This window comes from Phyllostomus hastatus, unplaced genomic scaffold, assembly GCF_019186645.2.
Source record: "Phyllostomus hastatus isolate PE091 unplaced genomic scaffold, TTU_PhHast_1.1 phas_scaffold_129, whole genome shotgun sequence".
Lineage (NCBI taxonomy): Eukaryota > Metazoa > Chordata > Mammalia > Chiroptera > Phyllostomidae > Phyllostomus > Phyllostomus hastatus.
This window is the reverse complement of record NW_025334009.1, coordinates 6,230,277-6,250,626: the sequence shown is the minus strand read 5'-3', so window position 1 is coordinate 6,250,626 and position 20,350 is coordinate 6,230,277. Positions and strand designations below refer to the sequence as shown.

At 54.6% G+C, this 20,350-nt stretch overlaps 2 protein-coding genes across 2 annotated transcripts; both read right to left on the bottom strand.

Moving 5' to 3' along the window:
- Positions 1 to 2,808: 2,808 nt before the first annotated feature.
- On the bottom strand, positions 2,809 to 12,437 carry LOC123830796 (putative serine protease 45). Its single transcript, XM_045857370.1, has 6 exons — positions 12,168 to 12,437; positions 9,150 to 9,176; positions 5,229 to 5,376; positions 4,548 to 4,822; positions 3,563 to 3,726; positions 2,809 to 3,227 (listed from the first exon to the last, which is right to left on the bottom strand). Exons 1-6 carry the CDS (start codon positions 12,253 to 12,255, stop codon positions 2,994 to 2,996), a joined length of 936 nt encoding a protein of 311 aa, XP_045713326.1. The 5' UTR covers positions 12,256 to 12,437; the 3' UTR covers positions 2,809 to 2,993.
- Positions 12,438 to 15,409: 2,972 nt separating this feature from the next.
- On the bottom strand, positions 15,410 to 19,406 carry LOC123830729 (serine protease 44-like). Its single transcript, XM_045857256.1, has 5 exons — positions 19,073 to 19,406; positions 18,605 to 18,761; positions 17,693 to 17,958; positions 16,420 to 16,574; positions 15,410 to 15,646 (listed from the first exon to the last, which is right to left on the bottom strand). The coding sequence occupies exons 1-5, from the start codon at positions 19,404 to 19,406 to the stop codon at positions 15,410 to 15,412; spliced, it is 1,149 nt and encodes a 382-aa protein (XP_045713212.1).
- Positions 19,407 to 20,350: the final 944 nt, after the last annotated feature.

Below are 20,350 nucleotides of genomic sequence, written 5' to 3'. Positions count from 1 at the left end.
CAGTCGGTTGGGTGTCATCTCACAACCCAAAGGGTCTCGGCCTCGATTCCCAGTCAAGGCCCAGGCCTGGACTACGGGTTCGGTTTCTGGTCGGGGCACATGCGAGAGACAGACGATAGATGTTCCTCTCTCACATCGATGTTTCTCTCCCTCTCTTTCTCCCTCCCTTCCCTTTTTCTCTGGAATCAATAAAAAAGAGGGAGAGAGTACACATAAAAATAATATTAGAAATAATAAAGGGGCCACAGGTTCAAATCTTATACTTCAGTTTGAAATTTTAAAATCTAAGAAAAATGAAGTGATTTTCTAGACTGAAATTAATGCAAAAAGAGGTAGGAGAACCCAGCTGGCCAATAACCATAGAAGATTTTTTTAAAAGATTTTATTTATTTATTTTTAGAGAGGGAAGGGAGGGAGATAGAGAGAGAGAAACATCAATGTGTGGTTGCTGGGGGTCATGGCCTGCAACCCAGGCATGTGCCCTGACTGGGAATCGAGCTTGCAACACTTTGGTTCGCAGCCCGTGCTCAATCCACTGAGCTACGCCAGCCAGGGCTGAAGATTTCTTTTTAACAGTCATAGGTTTTCAGAAAAGGCACTAGGCCCAGTGAGTTTTATGTGCACAACCTATCAAACCTAAAGTACCAACAATGCTGGTGTCATAGGCACTGCTCTAGGCCGTAGGAAGATACTAGAAGACATCTCAACATGTTTTAAGAGGCTAGCACGGCAATGACACCAAACCTGAACAAAGGGTGGAACAAAATGGAAAACTGTAGGCCAACCCAACACTGGGGCAAAAATTCTAAACAAAACGCCACAAACTGAATCCACAGCGTACCACAGGATTCTCCTGAGAAATCCGCTGAGATCCAGTAATGTATTATACTATGTGAATAAATAAGAAAAACCATATAATCATCTTAATAGTTCACTATTGAGTCACCAGGGCCCCAGACAGTGTCTGGCCCAGAGAAGACTCCCAGTAAATATCCGTGGGGTAAATGAAAGAATGAAGTCAGGACCCGCACACGAACTCCCAGAGTCATGGCCACCACTTCCCAGTGTGCCGGGTGTCTCCGGCGATGGGGTAACAAGTGAAATAGAAATGATATGCTTCCAAAAAGGACAAGATGTAGCAGTCACCATTTTAGGTAACTTGGTTACCCAGAAAACAAGCCAAGACAGTCCAGTGAAGAACTAATGCATGAAATAGGACAGTTTTGCAAGATGGCAGGAATCAAGATGACTATTTTTTTAAATCCATCAATGTTTTTTTAAAAACTTCACATGTAGAATTAGAAAAAAATGTATGGGGCCCTGGCTGGCGTAGCTCAGTGGATTGAGCACGGGCTGCAAACCAAAGTGTCGCAGGTTTGATTCCCAATCAGGGTACATGCCTGGGTTGCAGGCCACGGCCCCCAGCAACCGCATGTTGATGTTTCTCTCTCTCTCTCTTTCTTTCTCCCTCTCTTCCCTCTCTAAAAATAAAATAAATAAAATCTTTTTTTAAAAAAGAGAGAAAAGACTAATGTGACCAAAGACTCATGTGACTCTGCAATAATTTTTAAAGTCTTTATGGAAAAATTACCCATCCATTCCACGTATTTCTAAAAGACCAGTGGCTCACTGGAGAAAATATTCGTAAAATTGACAAAGGCTTAAGATTCAGAAAAGCTGAAGACCTCCCATCAAAAAGATAAGCAATCCAAATTTTAAAACGGGTAAAATATATGAAACAGAGGATTCACTGGAGAAAAGATACACGTGTTTTTCAATACACACGTGAGAAAACACTTTTCCAATCAAGAAAATGCAAACTCCAACAGCAATGGCATAACTCTCGGCCATTGGGTGGGCGTGAGCTTTAAAGATCAGTGACATGCACTTTTAGCAACAGGGGAAACTCATTCTCGTATACGATGGGTGTGAAGGTAAAGGGGTTCCGTGCTGGGGACACGTGAACTTGATAGTGTTCATCCGAAGTGATGAACTGTGTGTCTCCCTGGACTGCCCCCCTCCGCACCGTGCGCAGGCGGGAGAGAGTTCCGATGGCCGCTGTGCTGACAAGTCAGAAGCGGCCTGAGAGCGTGCAGGTTAAGTGACCTCTGACCCCTGGCACAGAACACAGGCAGTCGGCTCCAACTACGCACCACCTTCGGTACTGACGCAGGTTTTCAAGGCGTCTAATTTCCTTAAATGTGGGTCATTAATAAGACATACGTATAAACTCATTTACCTAAAATCATAAGGATAGGTTATTTAAGGATGCTTCCCATGATTACTTCTGGTCAGGGAACAGCATTGTGGTGGGGTGGGTAAGGGGAGGAAATCTTTACCTGTATGTCTGATTTTTTTTAAGTAAATCGCAGGAATGTATTCAGATATTGCTTATAATTTTTTTTAATGTAAAGAAAAAACTGTAGCCGTGAACACGTAATACTTTTGTAATCGGTATTTTTAAATGCCGTTGAAAAAGTCGAAGCTGAGCGGAGCACTGTACGTGGGTCCTCCCTGCTGTCCGCTGACAGCGAGTTTTCCGACGGCCTCCGCACAGCACGCCCACGCCACAGGTGGGGGGACTGAGGCCTCGAACCCTCCCCCTGCGCCCCAGCGCTGGTGATGGAGCAAAACCATCAGCCGCCGCTCTGGGGGACCACCTGGTAGAATTAATTTTCAGGAGGCCCTGCCCTCCCAGCCACCCCCAATCACCAGGGCCATCCAGAAAAGAGAACAGAACAAGCTCGCATTTGCACAAATTTAATCCCTGCTGCTCTGGGCCCCAGAGCCAGAGCCGTTCTGGGCCACGCCTCCCTTCTCCGGGCCTGCCAAGGCCTGGTCGTGCACCGCATCCCCCCCTGCTGGGACCGGGTGTCCCAGGGGTGGCTCTGTCCCCACCGTGACTCCTGTTGAATACCGACACGTGGCCTTGGTCTGACCTTGATCTGGCTCCACTCAGCAGAGGCAGAGCAGGAGGAAGGAGGGCGGGGAGGTCAGGGGCCCGTGGGGGGCTGCAGCAGCCAGGGCAGGAGGAGGAGCCCGACAGAGGTGCAGGGGCCCAAGGGAGCCCTGCTGCTCATGTGATTCCTGATCCATCTGCTGTATTTGGTGACGCGTGTGTACACCCCCGGATTCTGTGCTTTGGCGCAGGCCTTTTCCCAGGACAACACCCCGGCCAGAATCCATCGGTCCTCGACTTCGCAAGCCAGCGGGCCTCCCACGTCCCCCTAGGCAAAGACAGAGGAGTGATCGGGAGGCTGTGGGCCCCGCCGGGACCCAGGGGGCCCAGAATGCCCATGCTCTCCATTCCGCTTGGAAGACTGTTTCACCCCTTCAGGCTCTTGCTACCTGGGGTCCTCCTTCAGCTCCGTGGTTGGGGGCCCCACTGCAGAATACTAGGAACATCCAGGTCACAGGGGAGGGAAGACAGGAGCAGAGCACTCACTGCCCAGCGGTGGTGACAAGGAGCGAGGCCAGGCAGACCCCCCACCCCCGGGAACTTCCCCCCGCTTGGGCGTGGCTCCCAGCGGAAGGAGAGCTCCCGAACCTCCCTGAAACTCACATAGCACAGGTTTTCTCCGTAATTGGTGGCACAGATCATGTCCCCCAAGACAAGGGGGACAACGCGGGGGATGACGGACTTCTTGCGGTAAATCTGGTCACACCTCTTGTTGTCCATGATGAACACCTCGGCCTCCTGCAGCTCTGGGGTCAGCGTGGAGTTGGCTGTGGAGGAGCCCAGCGGGGTGGGAACTGGCCCTTCGCTCCGCTCAGCCCCGGCCTTTCCCCGTGTCCTGACGCCTGGACCCTGGAGACCCGGCCAGGCCCCGCCCCTTCACGCCTCCTTGCTCTCCTTCCTGGGCCCCTCCCACTGCCGCGAGAACCAGCTCTGACCAGCCCCTCACCCCCCAAGGCTGCGTTTCAGGGTCCCTTTCTCTGGGAAGCTTGGGCTTCTGAACCACGCAGGCCGCAATCCGACTGCCACTCCACTGCGGGCGCACCGGGATCCCGGCACACATCGCTGCGGCCCGGCCTGAGCGCCGCACTGGCCGTGCCCCGCGCCACCTGAACCAAACTCGCTGTCCCCACGGGCATCGCAGGCAGACCCTCTCTACCCAGAGCGCATCCCAGATCCCTCTCGGCTGCAGCCCAAGGTCGCCTGGTCAGAGCGTCTTTCCCTGCCAGCCTGTGCCCCCCACACACACACTCAGGGACGAGCTCCCGACAGGCAGGGCCTGTGTCCCCAGCGCCGAGGGTTCAGCCTGGGGCAGGTGCTGGAAGTTCAAGTGAGCACACGGGTGAGCGGGTCAATGTGTGGCTCCTTGGCTGTGAGCTCCCGTGAGGCGAACGACCCTGCCCAGCCCAGGCACGGCTGAGCCCGATGAGGTGCCCGCAGCCACGGACCGTGGTCCCCACGTGAGGGGTGGTCCTAACCCATCCCAGAACCAGGAGCCCCTCGAGCTTCCAAAGACGCACCGCGGTGGGAGGGGGCGTCCCTCAGGCAAGGCCCCAGAGGAACGAACCGCCCCCGCCCCCGCCCCGCTCACCTGAGAAGCGCTGCTTAGCCTGGCTCCAGCCGGTCACCCAGCACTGCGTCCCGATCTTCAGGTCGTAGGTGGGCTCGGGGAGACAGATGGGCTGCACGTGCTCGCTGAAGGCGGCGGGAGCGCGCAGCCGGAGAAGGGCAAGGTCGCCCATGGTGAAGGTCCGGCCCCAGTACTTGGGGTGCATGATGATGTCCCTCACGGGGATGGAGACGGCCTTCCAGGGACCCGGGGGGTTCAGCTGAGAGGTGCCGAGGACCACCGAGTACTCTTTGGTGCTACAGGGGACACAGAGCCCCACCTGGTAGATGCGGGGCCCCGAGCGGCACCACGCCCCAACCTCTGCCCAGGACCCTCTCCCTTAGGGACGACTGCCTGCCCGTTCATCACTCGAGTTGGTGCAAGGTGGTCTGTGTGTGGTGTATGTGGGTGCTGGTCTACACATATGCTCTCACGTGTGAGGGGTTAGAGGTTCTGTACTGAGTTTGTCTGTCGCCCTGTTTAGGATACGGGCTTTGTTGCTGGGAGCTCCCGGCCCCCTGTATCTCAAGAGCCCGCCTCCCCTGTTCTGAGCACCCCTTTCCACTCCCCACTCCCACGTTGCCTCACAGAGGAAACGAGGAAGCTGGGCGGGGCCCGTCGCAGCCCTGGGTCCCGGGCCCTGGAGACTCGGGCCCCACTCACCCTTGGATGCAGTGGGCTGCAGTCACCACCCACTCGCGGCCAATGAGGGCCCCTCCACACACGTGCTGACTTTCCAGCCGGAGACTCGCTTCCCAGGGCCAATGGCGGGTCACGGCCAAGTCCTTCGACCACCAGGGTTTGCCACAAGCTTCAGGGACAAGCGCACCAAGGAGACATAGTGACCGCACAGGAGGATGAGAATGACGAGACCAAGGTGCCCCTGGGGCAGCCTGCACGCGGCTGTGAACTGGGGCCTGTTCGCAGGTCAGTGATGGGGGAGAAGGGCAGGGGCCTTCTGCCAAAGGCACTGAGCTCGGCAGAAAATGACAGTGGAGGAGACAAGATGCATCAAGACAGAGACATCAAAGGAGGGAAGGAAAAGAGATACACCAGGCACAATCAGCACGGAACCTCAAAACAGACGAGACGCAGAGAAGCCCCAGGATGAGAAACGCCTTTTCTTGCGTCTAGTGCGAGCTCTCAGGCCACACTCCTGAACAGCTCTGATGCTGCTGCATCGCTCAGGTGCCCGCGCTGCTCAGACCGAAGACAAGCTCCAGAGAAGACAAGCTCCAGACTGTGATCCTACCCAGACCATTCAAGAAAGAACCCAGCCCGGGCCCCGGGCCCCGCCCACCCCCACAGCTCACACTCTCCGTGTGCACGCGGTTCCAACAGTCAAGTCGTACGACTCCATGAATGGATGCAGATGCACGTATTGTAAATAAAATACTAACCAACATCACATTTTTATAAAATCATGCACTATGATAGTGCAGAGATTGTCCCGGGAGTGCAAGGGGGGACCCGCAGTGGGGGAGCTCTCAGTGGATTCTCTGCAGAAAGATCCTGGGCTTTCCTCAATACACACAGAAAAGGGCACTGGAAAAGTTCAACACGTATTTACAACTAAACACACACACACACACCCCAACCTCTTACCTAGCAAACTAGGAAGAGAAAAGAAGTCACTAACTTGATAAAAGTTATGTGCCACAAAGCTGCCTCAGACATCACGTAACCCTGAGGCGGAAAGAACCTGCTTACACGCCGGACGCCGGGAACAATGGGACTCCTTGCGGGGAGGGCGCCGGGGGCCTCTGGGTGCTGCTCCTGCTCCGCTCACATGGCCGCCCAGGGCACAGGTGTGTGCGCTGTGTGACTACTTCTTGAGCTGGACACTTACACCGCGTGCGCTTTTGTGTGTGTGTGTGTATGTGTATATATATGTATATACATATATATTATATAATATATATTATAATAATATAATATAATGTAATGTAATGTAATAATATATAATTATATATAATTATATATAATATATAATTATATAATAATATGATATGATATGATATGATATATATTATATATTATATATGTGTGTATATATTATATATATACATATATTATATATATATATATATATAATACTTCCACAATGTGCTTTTCAAGTCAGTAATATTTCCTTAACCCGGCACAACCAACAGAAAAAAATATTCAAAATCGGGAAACATTTTCAATAGCAAAGATGTACAAAGCACCAAGGAATTAACTCACCTAACACAACGTGATATTTCTGCGGCAACACGTTTATAACTCGAATAAAAGGCTCTGAAAACGACTGGCATAAATGCAGAGACATCCATTGCTCTTAAACAGAACAACTAAATATTTCAGATGTAATATTGAGACAAGCTGAGCCTCTCTTAAGATGGATGGGGATGTTCTTCAGTTACCCTTTAAGCCTCTCCTAGATAAGATTAGTTTCTCGGCAGGCCCTCGCCAAACCAGGGTGCCTGCGCCTTCGCCGGTCTGCGCAGGCGCACACTGGGAACCATGCTGGGAGCCTGGAGAACAAAGAGGCCCGCTGTGCGCCTGCGTGAAGAAACGCAGCGCTGGGTCAGCCCAACCCCAGCAGCGATTCCGGTTCCGGAGCCGTGCTCCCTGTTGGAGGGCGGGGGGGGCCCTTGGTGCAAGGAGTTCCCGCCCTTCTTCCCTTCCCCTTGTTTCCGGTAAACCTCCTTTCAAATTGTTTTCATCTCTGCTCTTGATTTCTATCTTGGGGGAAAGGGCAAGACCCCCTTCACTGGTGACAATTTTCCCCAAATCAATTCTATAAAGTCACTTTCCAAGTTAGAATTGTTAAGAAATTGGATAAGCTTATTCGAAAATGGAAATAGAAAAGCAAGGTTTCCTGAGCAGCTCAGACTTTGAAAAAATAGATCCAAGAAGGGACACTTCTCCTAGGAGCTATTAAGACATCCATCAGAGCCATGCTTGCAAAAACAGCGTGGCACTGACCAGGACAGACTAATGCGCCAAAGGAAGAGAATAGGGAGCGTGAGAGATTGTTCTATGGACCACAGGGACTCATTATAAAGATAGGAGTCGCCGCCATTGGTGGGTGGAGGATGGCTCCCCGAGGATATGGTCCCAGGAAATCGGCTCACTCTAGAAGAAATAAGAAAAGCAAGACTGGATTCCTCCTCTCTACTGGCACTGGAAGGCCTCATCACAATCGGCCAAACTGGAGAGTTCACAGCAGCCCACGCCGCATGGGGCAGGGAGAGGACTCCTGAAACAAAACCTCGCAGCACACACCATAAAGCATTCAACTGAGGGTGACACAGAATAAAGGCTTTCTGACCCCACGAACGAGGTCAGCAGACAGGTGACAGGTGAGAAGGCAGCATTTGCGACGACCAAAATCAGCACGAGACTGTCATTAGGAATATACATGAAAATCGACAAGGAAAAAGAACAGACGAAATGAAAAACATAAAGACCAGCAATCTATTGCAGGAAGAAACTCGGTAGGCCAATAATGGCACATTGAGACGTGCTCACACTCATCAGCAGTGAGAAAAATGTCCATTAAATCAAGAAGTCCTTTTTTTTAAAACCTATTAGACTAGCAGAAAAGGGCACATGTGGACTGGATCAAAGGTCGGCAGACCCGCAGCAACACACACCCCCACAACCTGCTGGTGGGCGTGTGGGGGCGGACCATGCTGAAATTCGCACAGCAAACCAAAGTGTGGCACCAATGCCACTTTCTGAAGTTGCTCAGTGCACTGTGGCTACTTGAGAGAATATTCTCAGAAAATACCAACGTATTTAGAGAGAGAGAACCATGTTGTAGGTTCCCCGTAACTGATCCTGAAAAAATGTCTTGTGTATGTGTGTTCTTTGTACTGTTTGTATTTTCAGTGTTTTGTGAGCTTAAAATTATTGCCAAATAAACCGTTTTTATTTTTTAAACGGGGCTGAATGAAAAGAGTGGGAAACAGAAAGAGACCCAGAGCACACGCCATCTGTGTCTGTTAGAAACACATGCCCACAAAACTGTGGTATTTTTACAAAAACATACCAAGAGAAAGAGACTCACTGCGCATGTGAGAAAGGCTGGAGAGAGGGCAAAGAGAGGGACTGGCGGTGGGGTGGGGACATAAGCAGGGAGGACCAACTTAGACAATTCACAGCAAATCAGGGTGCACCCGTGACCACGTGACCATGGAGGCCCCTGAACAAGCAACACAAAGCCACCCTCCACCCTTGCGGTCTAAGGATAAAGACAGGAAGACCCAGAAGTGCCGGGCTCTGCAGGTGCTCCGTTTGCAAAGAAACAGTTTGGAGCCCAAAGGTCTCTGTGCAGAAAAGGGTCAGACCCCCTGATGGGACACAGCCTGGACTGAGTTCAAAGAGGCTGCACATCCCACGGGCGGCCCAGCTGCCCTCTCCCCCACGCTGCCGGGTCTGCACATCCTGGCAGCCACGGGCTGTCCTTCAGAAAGCAGACGCTTTACATGAAACCCCTGCTACCTGCAGACCCAGGAGCACCACCACCCAGGGGACCCTCTTCAGAGCACACCCTCCCAGGAACCGAGGGGACCTGCAGCAGGGACTCACCCTACCCACCTGGCTTGGCGTCCTCTTCTTCGTAACCTGGAGGAGAAAAGGGGGACCAGGATGAAGCGAGAGGTCACAACAGGATGACAGTGAAGAGGTGCACTGTCATCGATTAGCTCATTTATTCATTCACCAAATGTTTTCTTTTTTAATTTTTTAAAATTTATTTATTTATTTTTAGAGAGAGGGATGGGAGGGAGAAAGAGAGGGAGAGAAACATTAATGTGCGGTTGCCTCTTGCACACCCCTACTGGGGACCTGGTCTGCAACCCAGGCCTGTGCCCTGACTGGGAATTGAACCTGTGACCCTTTGGTTCAAAGGCTGGCGCTCAATCCACTGAGCCACACCAGCCAGGGCATCATTCACCGAATACTTTCTAATCTCCAGCTCCGTGCCCAGCCTGGAGCCCAGAGCTGGCGAGGACAGAGGTACCGGGCAGATGCATGCTGTGTGTGCCCTGGAGGAACGTGCGGGCCAGCAGGGGACACCGAAGCCAACGCAATCACCGGCATGAGATCAGTGCAGGGACGAGGCCACAGGGGTCAGGGGAGCAAAGAAGACACAGTGGAAATAGGGGTTATTGCGCCAGATCTACAAGGTGAGACGGCACAACAAAAACGAGATGTGACAGTGACATTCCTTACAAAAGAAACACCTCGGCGTCTGCCTGAGGCTTGCAGGATCAAGGGCAAGGCCTGTGATGGCGAGGAATGAAGCCAGGACAGCAGAGTCAGGGAGAGGGGCGGCCAGGGGACAGGGGACACGGTCAGGCTCGTGTCGTGAAGGCAGCAAGGAGAATAGACAGGAAGGTGACAAGACTGAGGACGGGGAGATCCCACAGGAGGCTCTGCAGACACCAGGCGAGAAACTCGGAGGTCTGCACGAGAAGCGGCAGGGAGACCAGACACAGCGAGCTGGCGGTGGGGCTTGGGGAGACAGCTAAGCCGAGGGTGTCCCTCCTCCCCATTTTCTTTTAACCCTCACCCAAGGACCTGTTTCCATTGCTTTTAGAGAGAAAGGAAGGGAGAGGGAGAAACATCCATGCAAGAGAGAAGCATCGATTGATTGCCTCCCGGATGCGCCTGGACCAAAGACAGAACCCACAACCTAGGAATGTGCCTGACCAGGAATCACACCCACAATCCTTTGGTCCTAGGACGGTGCTCTAACTAACCAACTAACCGAGCCACACAGGCCAGGCCCCGCCTCCCTGTTTCCGACCTTAGAGACAAGTGGCTGCTATCCACCGAGTCAGAGAACAGAGTGAGAAAACCAGTCTGTAGGGAGATGAGGGTCTCCCAAGCAGCTGAGATGCTTCTAGGTTGTCTGGGTGATGCCCGGTAGTGGATGCACATCCAGACCCATGGGGCAGCATCGTGTCAACGGCAGCTCACCCACCGCCCAGGGCATGTGAGCTCGCCCGGGGAGCAATGAGGAGGGAGCCCCAGTACGTCACAGGAGGGAGCACCAGTGCGTCAGGGAGGCACAGAGCTCGGCAGCTGGGAGGGCACAGGGGGGCAGGGGGGTTACCCTGCGGGAGAGGAGAACCGAGACAGGCGGAGCCTCTCTTAGGTGGATGACGGCAAGTTCCTTCCGTTACTTTTTGAGCCTCTCCTAGAAAAGATTCGAGTTTCTCTTTGGTGAAAAAGATGATGGGATTAAGAAGTAAAAATTGGCAGCTACAGAATAGTCACAGTGATGTGAAGCGCGGCATAGGGAAGACAGCCAATAATATCGTGATAACTAGCTCTAGGGCCAGGTGGGCACTGGACATACTGGGGGCGGGGGAACCACTCTGAAAAGGACCGGATTGTCTAACCACGTCTGAAACAAATACAGAATAATATTGAATGGAGACTGCAAATGAGAAATTAAAATTAGACTTTCTCTTCAGGCCCTCCCCAAACCGAGGTGTCTGCACCTGCGCCCGTCCATGCCAGTCCACAGCAGGAACCTGGAGAACAGAGAGACCCACTCTGCGCCTGCCCGGAGGGACCCAGCGCTGTGCCAGCCCGGCCCCAGAGCAGCTGGAACTGGCTGTTCGTGGGGCTCCCCTGGTGCACGGGGCTCCCCTGGTGTCAGAGCTCCCCCCCTCCCTCCTTTCCCTCCCTCCTGTTTTCAGTACACCTCCTTCTGAATCGGTTTCACCTCGCCCAGGAGGAAGTCCTAGAAAGGTCGGGACAGTAAGACAAGGCGCCTGCCAGGAATGGGGCTGAGGATCCGGTGAGGAGGCACCGGGAGGAAGCACGAAGCGAACACTGTAACGGCGAGAACTCCCGCAGTGAGGGAGAGAGACAGGGGACACACAGAGCAAACACCAAGGGAGCCGATAAAGGTCGGTAAGCGCCGCAGATGGAGGGAGCATGCGCAGGAGGGCCCACCTTGAGCAGGAGCCTGGTCTCTGGCTCCTAAAGAAACGGGTGAGGGTGGGGTTGAGTAGTCAGGGGCCCCTGGGGGCAGGCGGGTATTGGGGAGACAGCGACCGAAGGCCTGCGTCCACTGGTGAACCAGGCTGCGCTGGTGAGGCGCACCGGGCTGGAACGGAGGGGCTCGGTAGGAGATGCACTGTGGAATGGTCCTTAAGTAGATGGACACCACGAGCCCGTGCGGGCCAGACCGCGGGCCCGAGTGGGGTCTGCAGGGGAGCCCAGCTGCCTAGAAGATCTAGTCTGGGGAGGAGGGGTAGCATCCGAGGGGCCCAGGATGCTGTGAGGAGGTGGTTGGGGTCTTAGCCCCGGTGCCCATGCTGATAGCGGAAGAGGTGGCTGACTGGCTCGAAGAAAAATCAGGGGTCCCCGGGGGGCCACGGGGCTGAGGGAGGAGGCTAGAGAGGGCAGGAGCTCGGCGTTCCTGGAATCTTCCAGCGATGGTAGAGGAGAGAGGACTCTGGGGTAGGTCGGCCCCTGTTCCCGCCTCCACTGCGGGGGGGGAGGGGAGGGGGGGCGGAGGAGAGAGTGGAGTGGGGAGGGGAGGGAGGGGGGCGGAGGCTTGGGGAAGAAGGAGGGAAACAGCTGCTCTGGCCTCACCCAAGTTCAGCAGCGGCAGCAGCAGCAGCAGCAGCAGCAGGAAGAGGCTGCGGGTCAGGCCTCCAGGCCCGCACAGCGAGGACGCCATGAGGCCCAGGAGGCGCCACCCGGCAACCTCAAAGACGCGAAGGCGCTTGGATGCGTGAGGGCGCCACTAGCCACTAGCGCAGGATGGCGGCTCCAGCACGTCACCTACGGGTCTCCCGGCGCGAGACCGCCCGCCCGACTGGCCCGCCGTGTATAATGACGACGTGCGACGGCGCCCTGGAGCCCTGCAGGGGCCGTGAACTCTGCCCTGCGCCCCCTCCTTACGCTGGTTCCTGGAAGTTGATTGACCTCAGAGCCCTGGATCTGGGAGTGCCTCCCTGGCTCCGCTCCCCGTGAAAGCACCCCAAGCGCCTTAAACTGGTGACAGTGCCCCCAGAACCTAGACAGTGAGGGCACACGGAAATCCCTGGGCCGGTGATGGTGCCTCGGCACCCAGGCTCTGACCGCACCCTTGATGCTCTGGAGTTTTACAGTTTATACTGATTTGAAAATCTGGAAATCTGTGGGAAGCACAAGAGAACAGTAAGGCTAGGGCGTCAGGGACGATGTGTTTGAAAAAACACCATTTGAGCTGGACCTAAGATTGGGGCAGAGTCTTGGTGGGGGCGGGGGGCAATATTCCTCCTCTCCCACCGAACAGAGGGTGCAACTTAAAGACACGAAGGCCTTGGGCTTTCACAGGGTGATCTGTGAAGGGACGAGGTCTTGGAATCCGCTGGTGAGGCAGGGGTTGGGAGGTGACCACGGAGATTCCTGTCCTGTGCCTCTTGTCCAGCGTGAAGGGTCCAGCTCTGGGGACCACTTTCCCCAGCCTGGCATCTAAGGGGGTCGTGTGCATTCCCACCAGGAGGAGGTGCATGCAGGTGGTGTGTGCCACTTCTACACCGAGATGGCCGAGAGGAGGTGGCCTTCTGTGCCGTGTGACTGCAGGGCAGTGGTTCTCAGAGCATTGTCCTTGGAGGAGCAGCAGCAGCGGCAGTAACACTTGGCAACTCGTCAGACGTGAACCCTCTCAGGTCCCACGCACACCTCCGGGACTGGACACTCTGGGAGTGGAACTGGTGGTCTGCATTTTAACGAGCCCTCCAGGGACTGCCGATGCAGGCAAAGCATGCACACGGGGCTCAGTGGAGCCATAAGAAAGAGCAAAGCTACCTGCGGACCAAGTTATAGGAACAAGAATTGACTTTGTAAGCCCTGGCTGGCGTCGCTCAGTGGACTGAGTGCGGGCTGCAAACCAAAGTGTCGCAGGTTCTATTCCCAGTCAGGGTACATGCCTGGGTTGCAGGCCATAACCCCCAGCAGCCGCACATTGATGTCTCTCTCTCTCTCTCTTTCTCCCTCCCTTCCCTCTCTAAAAATAAATAAATAAAATCTTTAAAAAATAATAAAAAAAAAGAATTGACTTTTTTAACCCATGAATATTCAGCGGCTTCTTCAAGCAGCTGGTTGGATGCACATTAAGAGACTGGGTTCGATGCAAGCTCTCGGTCTCTCGACCCCAGCCTTCCTCGGGCAACAGGTGGGGCTGACACGGACTACCCTCTGAAGCCCCCAGATATCTGGGGGAAACCTTGACCCCCTGGGAGAGCACGGGACTGATGATTGGGGGGGCGGGGGGGAGTTGATCAGCAGCTAGACAGAGAGACTCTGGGACCCTGGGCCTGGGATGAGGATGAAGAACCGCATCCTACCACAGTGCCTCTCTTGCCCGGCTCCCCAGGGGAATGAATGCTGATCTTGGTAACAAAGTCGGGGGTGAGAAGAAAGTAGAAGCAGTGGGAAAGAAAGAATATTCCTGAGCCCTGGCTGGCGTAGCTCAGTGGATTGAGCGCGGGCTGGGAACCAAAGTGTCCCAGGTTCGATTCCCAGCTAGGGTACATTCCTGGGTTGCAGGCCATAACCCCCAGCAACCGCACATTGATGTTTCTCTCTCTCTATCTCTATCTCCCTCCCTTCCCTCTCTAAAAATAAATAAAATCTTAAAAAAAAAAAAATTCTAAAAAAAAAAGAAAGAATATTCCTCATGCCCCAGCGTTGCCCTTTACCCCAGGTCCAGTTTCTCTGGATGCTCTATTCTGAGCTGCAGAAGCTGTTAAATCAGGCTACAAAGCCCCCTGCAGACCCACGGATGACGACCACAGGGGCACAGGGAGCGTGGCCCAGCTGCCTGAAACCGTCCCTGGGACTCACATCTGAGCTGCCAGGGACTCACTGCTCCCTCTCATCGTGGGTGTCCAACCCGTGGCCCACGGGCCACACGCAGCCCAGGCTGGCTGTGAATGCACCCAGTACGAAGTCGTACCTTTACTTAAAACATTATGAGATGTTTTTGTGTGATGATTATGTCTTGCCATTTATTTAATGTGTGACCCAAGATGACAATTCTTCTTCCAGTGTGGTGCAGAGACACCAAAAGGTTGGACACTCCTGGGGCTTAAAAAGAACCCTATACGGTTCCTATGCTACATGGAAAACGGCCCACCACAGGCAACGTTATGTGCAACCCCACCACGTCCAGGGCAGCAGAGCTTCAGAACAGCCAAGCCAGTCTCCAAACATTTATTCAACTGACATCAGAAATCTCCGCGCTCCTTCACGCCTCAACACAACTCGGGCTGAGCCTACATGTGGCCGCCAGGACACTGAGGAACGGGGTTCCGGGGAAGGGGCTAACCCAGAAAGGCTGGCGTGGCAGAGCCTGGCCACTCACAGATGGATCTGCACTGGGGTGCAGGGAGCTTCCCCCCACCCCAGACACCCGAGTCCTGCAGAAACCACAGCACAGCAGGGACAGGGTGACACCTCCTTCACTCCCTCTGGACAGTCAGCAAGCCGACAGGCTGGACAAAGTGTCAGGTCTAAGGTGTCCACCGTGGATGACGTCTCTTCCTCGGCAGACGTGCTCCGAGACTCCTTGCAGCGCCTGCTCTGCCTGGCAGGTCAGCTGGCCCCGGAGCTGGGTGGGTTCACCCCTCCCTCCTGGCAGGGTGGGGGCGGGGCGGAGGCAGGGGCCTGGGGACCAGGCAGGGACGCTTTCAGGACCCCAGTCTTGCCCCTGCTCTCTGTTGTGTGGCTCTCCGCAGGGTCAGTGGGTCCCAACAGGGAAGTGAGGGGAGGGCGCTGAGGAGCGGGAGGAGAGGCCCCGGAGGAGCCTGGGAAACAGGAGGGGAGCGAGTGGCAGTGATGGGTGATCACGGGGTCGCCAGGAGGCCCAGGGGCAGCCCCAGACACAGGGGCAGGATGAGGAGTCCTGCTGAGTGAAGAGCAAAAGCCGGACTCATCTGATGAATGACCCAGTCCTTGTAGAAACTAACGTCTGTGTAAACTCCAGGGTATTTCTTGCGACCACAGCCGAAGCCCCAGCTCACGATCCCCACCTGGACCCACGAGTCTTTGAATTCACAGACCAGGGGGCCCCCGGAGTCTCCCTGGAGAAAGAGAAAGACACGGAGCAGTGGAAGAGGACCGACAACCAGAACAGGCTGAGTGTCCTGCGAGGCCCCGGGCAGACGGGCATGCGCAGGCCTTCCCCAGGCACCCACCTGGCCCAGGCTTCTGAGAAAGATTTAAAAGTTGAAAAAAAAAATGTTTTAAAAAGTTGACATTTTTTAACAAACAAAATTTGTATGTATACTCAAAAAGCTGCACAGCCCTGGCTGGTGTGGCTCAGTGGATTGAGCGCCAGCCTGTGAATCAAAGGGTCGCCGGTTCGATTCCCAGTCAGGGCAACATGCCCAGGCTGTGGGCCGGGTCCCCAGTAGGGGGCACACGAGAGGCAACCACACATGGATGTTTCTCTCCCTCTCTTTCTCCCTCCCTTCCCTTCTCTAAAAAATAAATAAAACCTCTTTAAAAAACTGCACAGAAAATATTGACTATAAGCAGAGAAAATGTACGCATTCTGTGATAACAATAATGAATAATGTTCTCTCGGTACATTCGGTACATTGCTAACCACAAAGGCGGGGTTCAAAGCATGTGACTCCATCACCGGTGTTTCCCGCCTGAACCTCCCCTCCACCCTGTCCCCTCCAGGCAACATCGGCTCCTCCCTCCTGAAAACGGGCCCCACTGAGTCCCCTTAATTTGAATGAAGGGTGAAGGGAGGGGCTGGCAGGTGATGCAGGCGCTTCTGCCTGTGGACGGAGAAGCTTTTCGGGGACAACCAAAATTCCGAGGCAGCAAAGGGCCAGGAACTGACCTGGCAGGAGTCCTTTCCTAGGTCGCTGTATGCACAGATGACCCCTTTCTTCAGTATGTCCGTCGACGTCTGTAACTGTTTCTTTAAAATTTCATTACATTCCTTATAGTGAATGATGCTTATCTCGGCCTCCTGCAGCAGTTCCGGAGCGTCCTCTTTGGAATCTGTGCAGGTGATGCAGGAGTAGGTAGATGTGTTCAGCGAGCCGGGACAGGAAGCCCTGGCCCCACCCTCGTGCGGTGTGTTCACATGCAGATACCCTATGAAGGCAGTGGGTATGGTCCCCACTTGACATTGGAGGAAATGAGACCCTGAGCTGACCTGGGGAGAGGAGGAGGTAAGAATCCAAACCAAGACGAGAGAAGGAAGAACCAATCAGGACAGGAAGAGGCGGGGCCTTATGAGCCTGGGAAATCAGAACTGAGGATCTGTCACTCTGAGTACCGTTAGTAATGGTGACAGGTGTCCTATATCAGTGAGTCATCTTTACTTTGGGGCACGATCACAGACTCTCAGACAGGAAGTGCCCTAAGGGCACGAAGTCCAGCCTCTCCCCAGGGATAGGAGGCCCTGCAGGTTCATCGTGAGGCATTCTCTGCTCGCTCGCTCTCTCTCTTTCTCTTTTTTTCCTCTTTTTTTTAAAGATTCTATTTATTTTTTTTTTTTAGAGAGGGAAGGGAAGGAGAAAGAGAGAGAGAGAGAAACATCAATGTGCAGTTGCTGGGGGTCATGGCCTGCAACCCAGGCATGTGCCCTGGCTGGGAATCGAACCTGTGACACTTTGGTTCGCAGCCTGCGCTCAATCCACTGAGCTACGCCAGCCAGGGCTTCTCTCTCTTTTTTTTGTTGGCCTCCAAACTTCTTATTTTTACTTTATTTTATTTTTTTTAAATGATGTTATTATTATTCGATTACAGTTGTCAGCATGGATGGAACTGGAGAGCATTATGCTAAGTGAAAGGGCCTCTTCTCACTCACAGAAAACTCCCTAAACACCAAGCCAAGGACTTCCAGTCTGAAGCAGCTCAGAGGAGCAGACAAATCAACACCACTGAGCTAAACCCCCCTTGCTCGTCACCTGAGCCCTGAGGTCCTGACATACTGATAGAGATCTGCAGCACCGTCAAACCACCCCCTCGCAGCATCTTCTCCACCCACCCCCACCTTGGCCACTTGCTAGAAGATGGCCTCCCTGTGTCTCCCTTTAGCTCGTAGGCTGAGCCCAGGGCACCAGGCAGCGCCTTCCCAGCCAGGCTCTGCATCCCAGTCTCACCTTTTTCGCGCAGCTTCCCCCATCCAGTCACCCAGCACTCCGTGCCAGTCTGCACCAGGAAAGCCATTTCGGGAAAGCACACGGGCTGGATGTACGAGGAGTAATTCACAGGGAACTCGAGCAGGGCCAGAGCAATGTCATTTTCGACTACTCCAAGGGAATTATAATCGTGGTGGATAACGATGTCTTGAACGGGGACCTCGACTGCCGTCGTGGAGGTTTCCCTCAGGTGTGTGTCTCCTATCTTCACCGTGTACTCCACATGGCTGCAGAGAGAGCCTGGAGGGTCTGCATCCCCCTTCCGCGTGTTCTAGGTCCTTCCCAGCCTGGTCCTACCTCCGCCGGTGCCGGCCATCAGCCGCTTCCCTCCGAACCACACCCCTTCCCCACACCCCGGGCCGCTCCACCCACTGGCTCCCCAAGTCTGGTTCTCAGATGAGCATCAGTATCCCATGGGAACTTGTCAGAAATGCCAATTCTCAGGACCCCTCCCGAGCTACTGAGTCAGAAACCCTAGGGGTTGGGGACAGGCACTCCGTGTTGTAACGAGCTCTGCGGGTGTTGTTAGAGTCTGAGACCACCGATCCAGCCAAACTGGTCTCCTACAGCCCACTCCCCTTGCGAGTCTCTACGCTCTCACTGTCCCCCACCGGCTTTGTCCCCACACTGTCGCTCCCCCTGCTTGCCACTTGGTGAAGGCTAGCCCACACTGGCTTCAAAGAAGTGGCTTTGAACCTGATTTCGGATCTTTCCAGCCTACCAAGGGCCGGAACATTACCTACAACCTGAAGAGGAGGGGCTGTGATCCCCCTTTTCAGACGAGAGAGAGAGAGCTCAGGGCAGAGGACGGGACTGGCCCCAGGGCCCACACAGCCGGACCCGGGGCCCAAGCCCGGGGACTGGAACACTCACCCGAACACGCAGTGGGCCGCGGTGAGCACCCACCGACTGCCGATGAGGGAGCCCCCGCACACGTGCTGGTGGTTGATGCGCAGGCTCACCTGCCAGGGCCACTTCTTCTCGGAAGCCGGCCTCCCGCCGATTATCCGCATAGTGCGCTGGCCACACACTGCCACCGGCCAAGGGAGAGAGGGGAGGGAGAAAGGAAAGCCACCGACGCGACCACCACCGGGGCCAGATAACCCCCAGAAATGTCAGAGCAAGGCCATGGCCCCTCCCACCCCAAGGCTGGTCTGTTTTTCCCCCCCGAGACCCTCCCGGAATGGCGCGGGCCGCTCAGGACTCGAGGGCAGGGTTGGGTCCACGCCAAACCTCGAGGGGAAAATCGTGGGCCCTGAGACCCTCCTCCCCGAAGGGCAGGGCCCATGGCCCTCGGACCTGGCCAGCTCCCCGTGGCCGGGCGGGGCCCAGGCACCTTACCTGTAGAAATGGTCAGTTTTCTTGCCGCTCCTGTGGCTGGGGGTGATGTCTGCGGAGCTGCCACAGCCACGTGGGAACCAGAGCTCCCCGGAGTAAACGCCACCCAATCGGGGGACTCTGAAGCCACAGGGGATTCCGGGGCCTCCGAGGGCCCCTGAACCCCTACGGGTGGCAGCTTCCACAGGCTCGCCCCGGGGTCCTGGCGGCTGCCCGAGGGGGTGGGAGAGCGTGAGGGCGGCGCAGTCCCGCCCTGCGCCCCCTCCCCAACCGCGCGGGCCTCCCAGAGCAGGGGCTGAAGGAGCAGGAGCCAGACCCGGAGGCCCAGGGATGCCATGGCACCGCCGGTGGCCTCGGCCCTCTTTGGTGGCGCCCCCTCGCGGCTGCTGCAGCCCCTGCCTGGGTGTTGGCGGGAAGCCGGGGTCTGTGCGCAATCAGGACCGCTGTCCCCCCACCCCCAGCGCCGCGAGGTCGTCCGGGGGTCAGGGCCTGGGCCGGCTGCGGAGTAGTGCGAGACTCAGGTGAGTCTTCTCTCTCTCCAGCTCGGCACGGACTCAGTAACGGGGTGCTTCCCCTGGCCCAGGTCCCTGGCCGCAGAGAGCGGCAGCCACCCCAGTGCCTGATGTTCACACGGATCCATCCGCAAGGCCCCGCTGAGCTTGGATTAGGCCCTTCTCAGCAGGTCCCTCTCCTACTTGTTACAATGAAAAATTTGAACTCAACAGAAACGTTGCCCTTGACTAACCACTGCGTTAGAAATAATAGTGCTCCCTTTTAAAAAAAATCAACACCCACATGAAAAGAGCCATCAGCAAAATGCACATCAAAACCCCAATGAGATATTATTGCACACCTAACAGACTGGCTAAAATTAAAAATAGTGACAATGCCGCACACTGACAAGGATACCGAGATATTGGATAATTCATACATTGTGGTAGGAATGTAAAATATTACAGCTTCTCTGGAAAACAGATTGGCGGTTTCTTAAAAAATAAAATATGCAATTACCATACGACCCAGTAATTGCACTCCTGGGCATTTATCCCAGAGAAATAAAGATTTATGTTCACACACAAAAATAACTGTTCAAATGTTTATAGTAGCTAAATTCATAATACAGTAGTTCCCCCTTATCCACGGTTTCACTTTCTGTGGTTTCAGTTACCCCTGGTCAACTGCAGTCCAAAAATATTAAATGGAAAATTCCAGAAATAAACAATTCGTAAGTTTTAAAGGTCCCTCCGTTCTGAGCAGGGTGATGAAATCTCACGCTGCCCC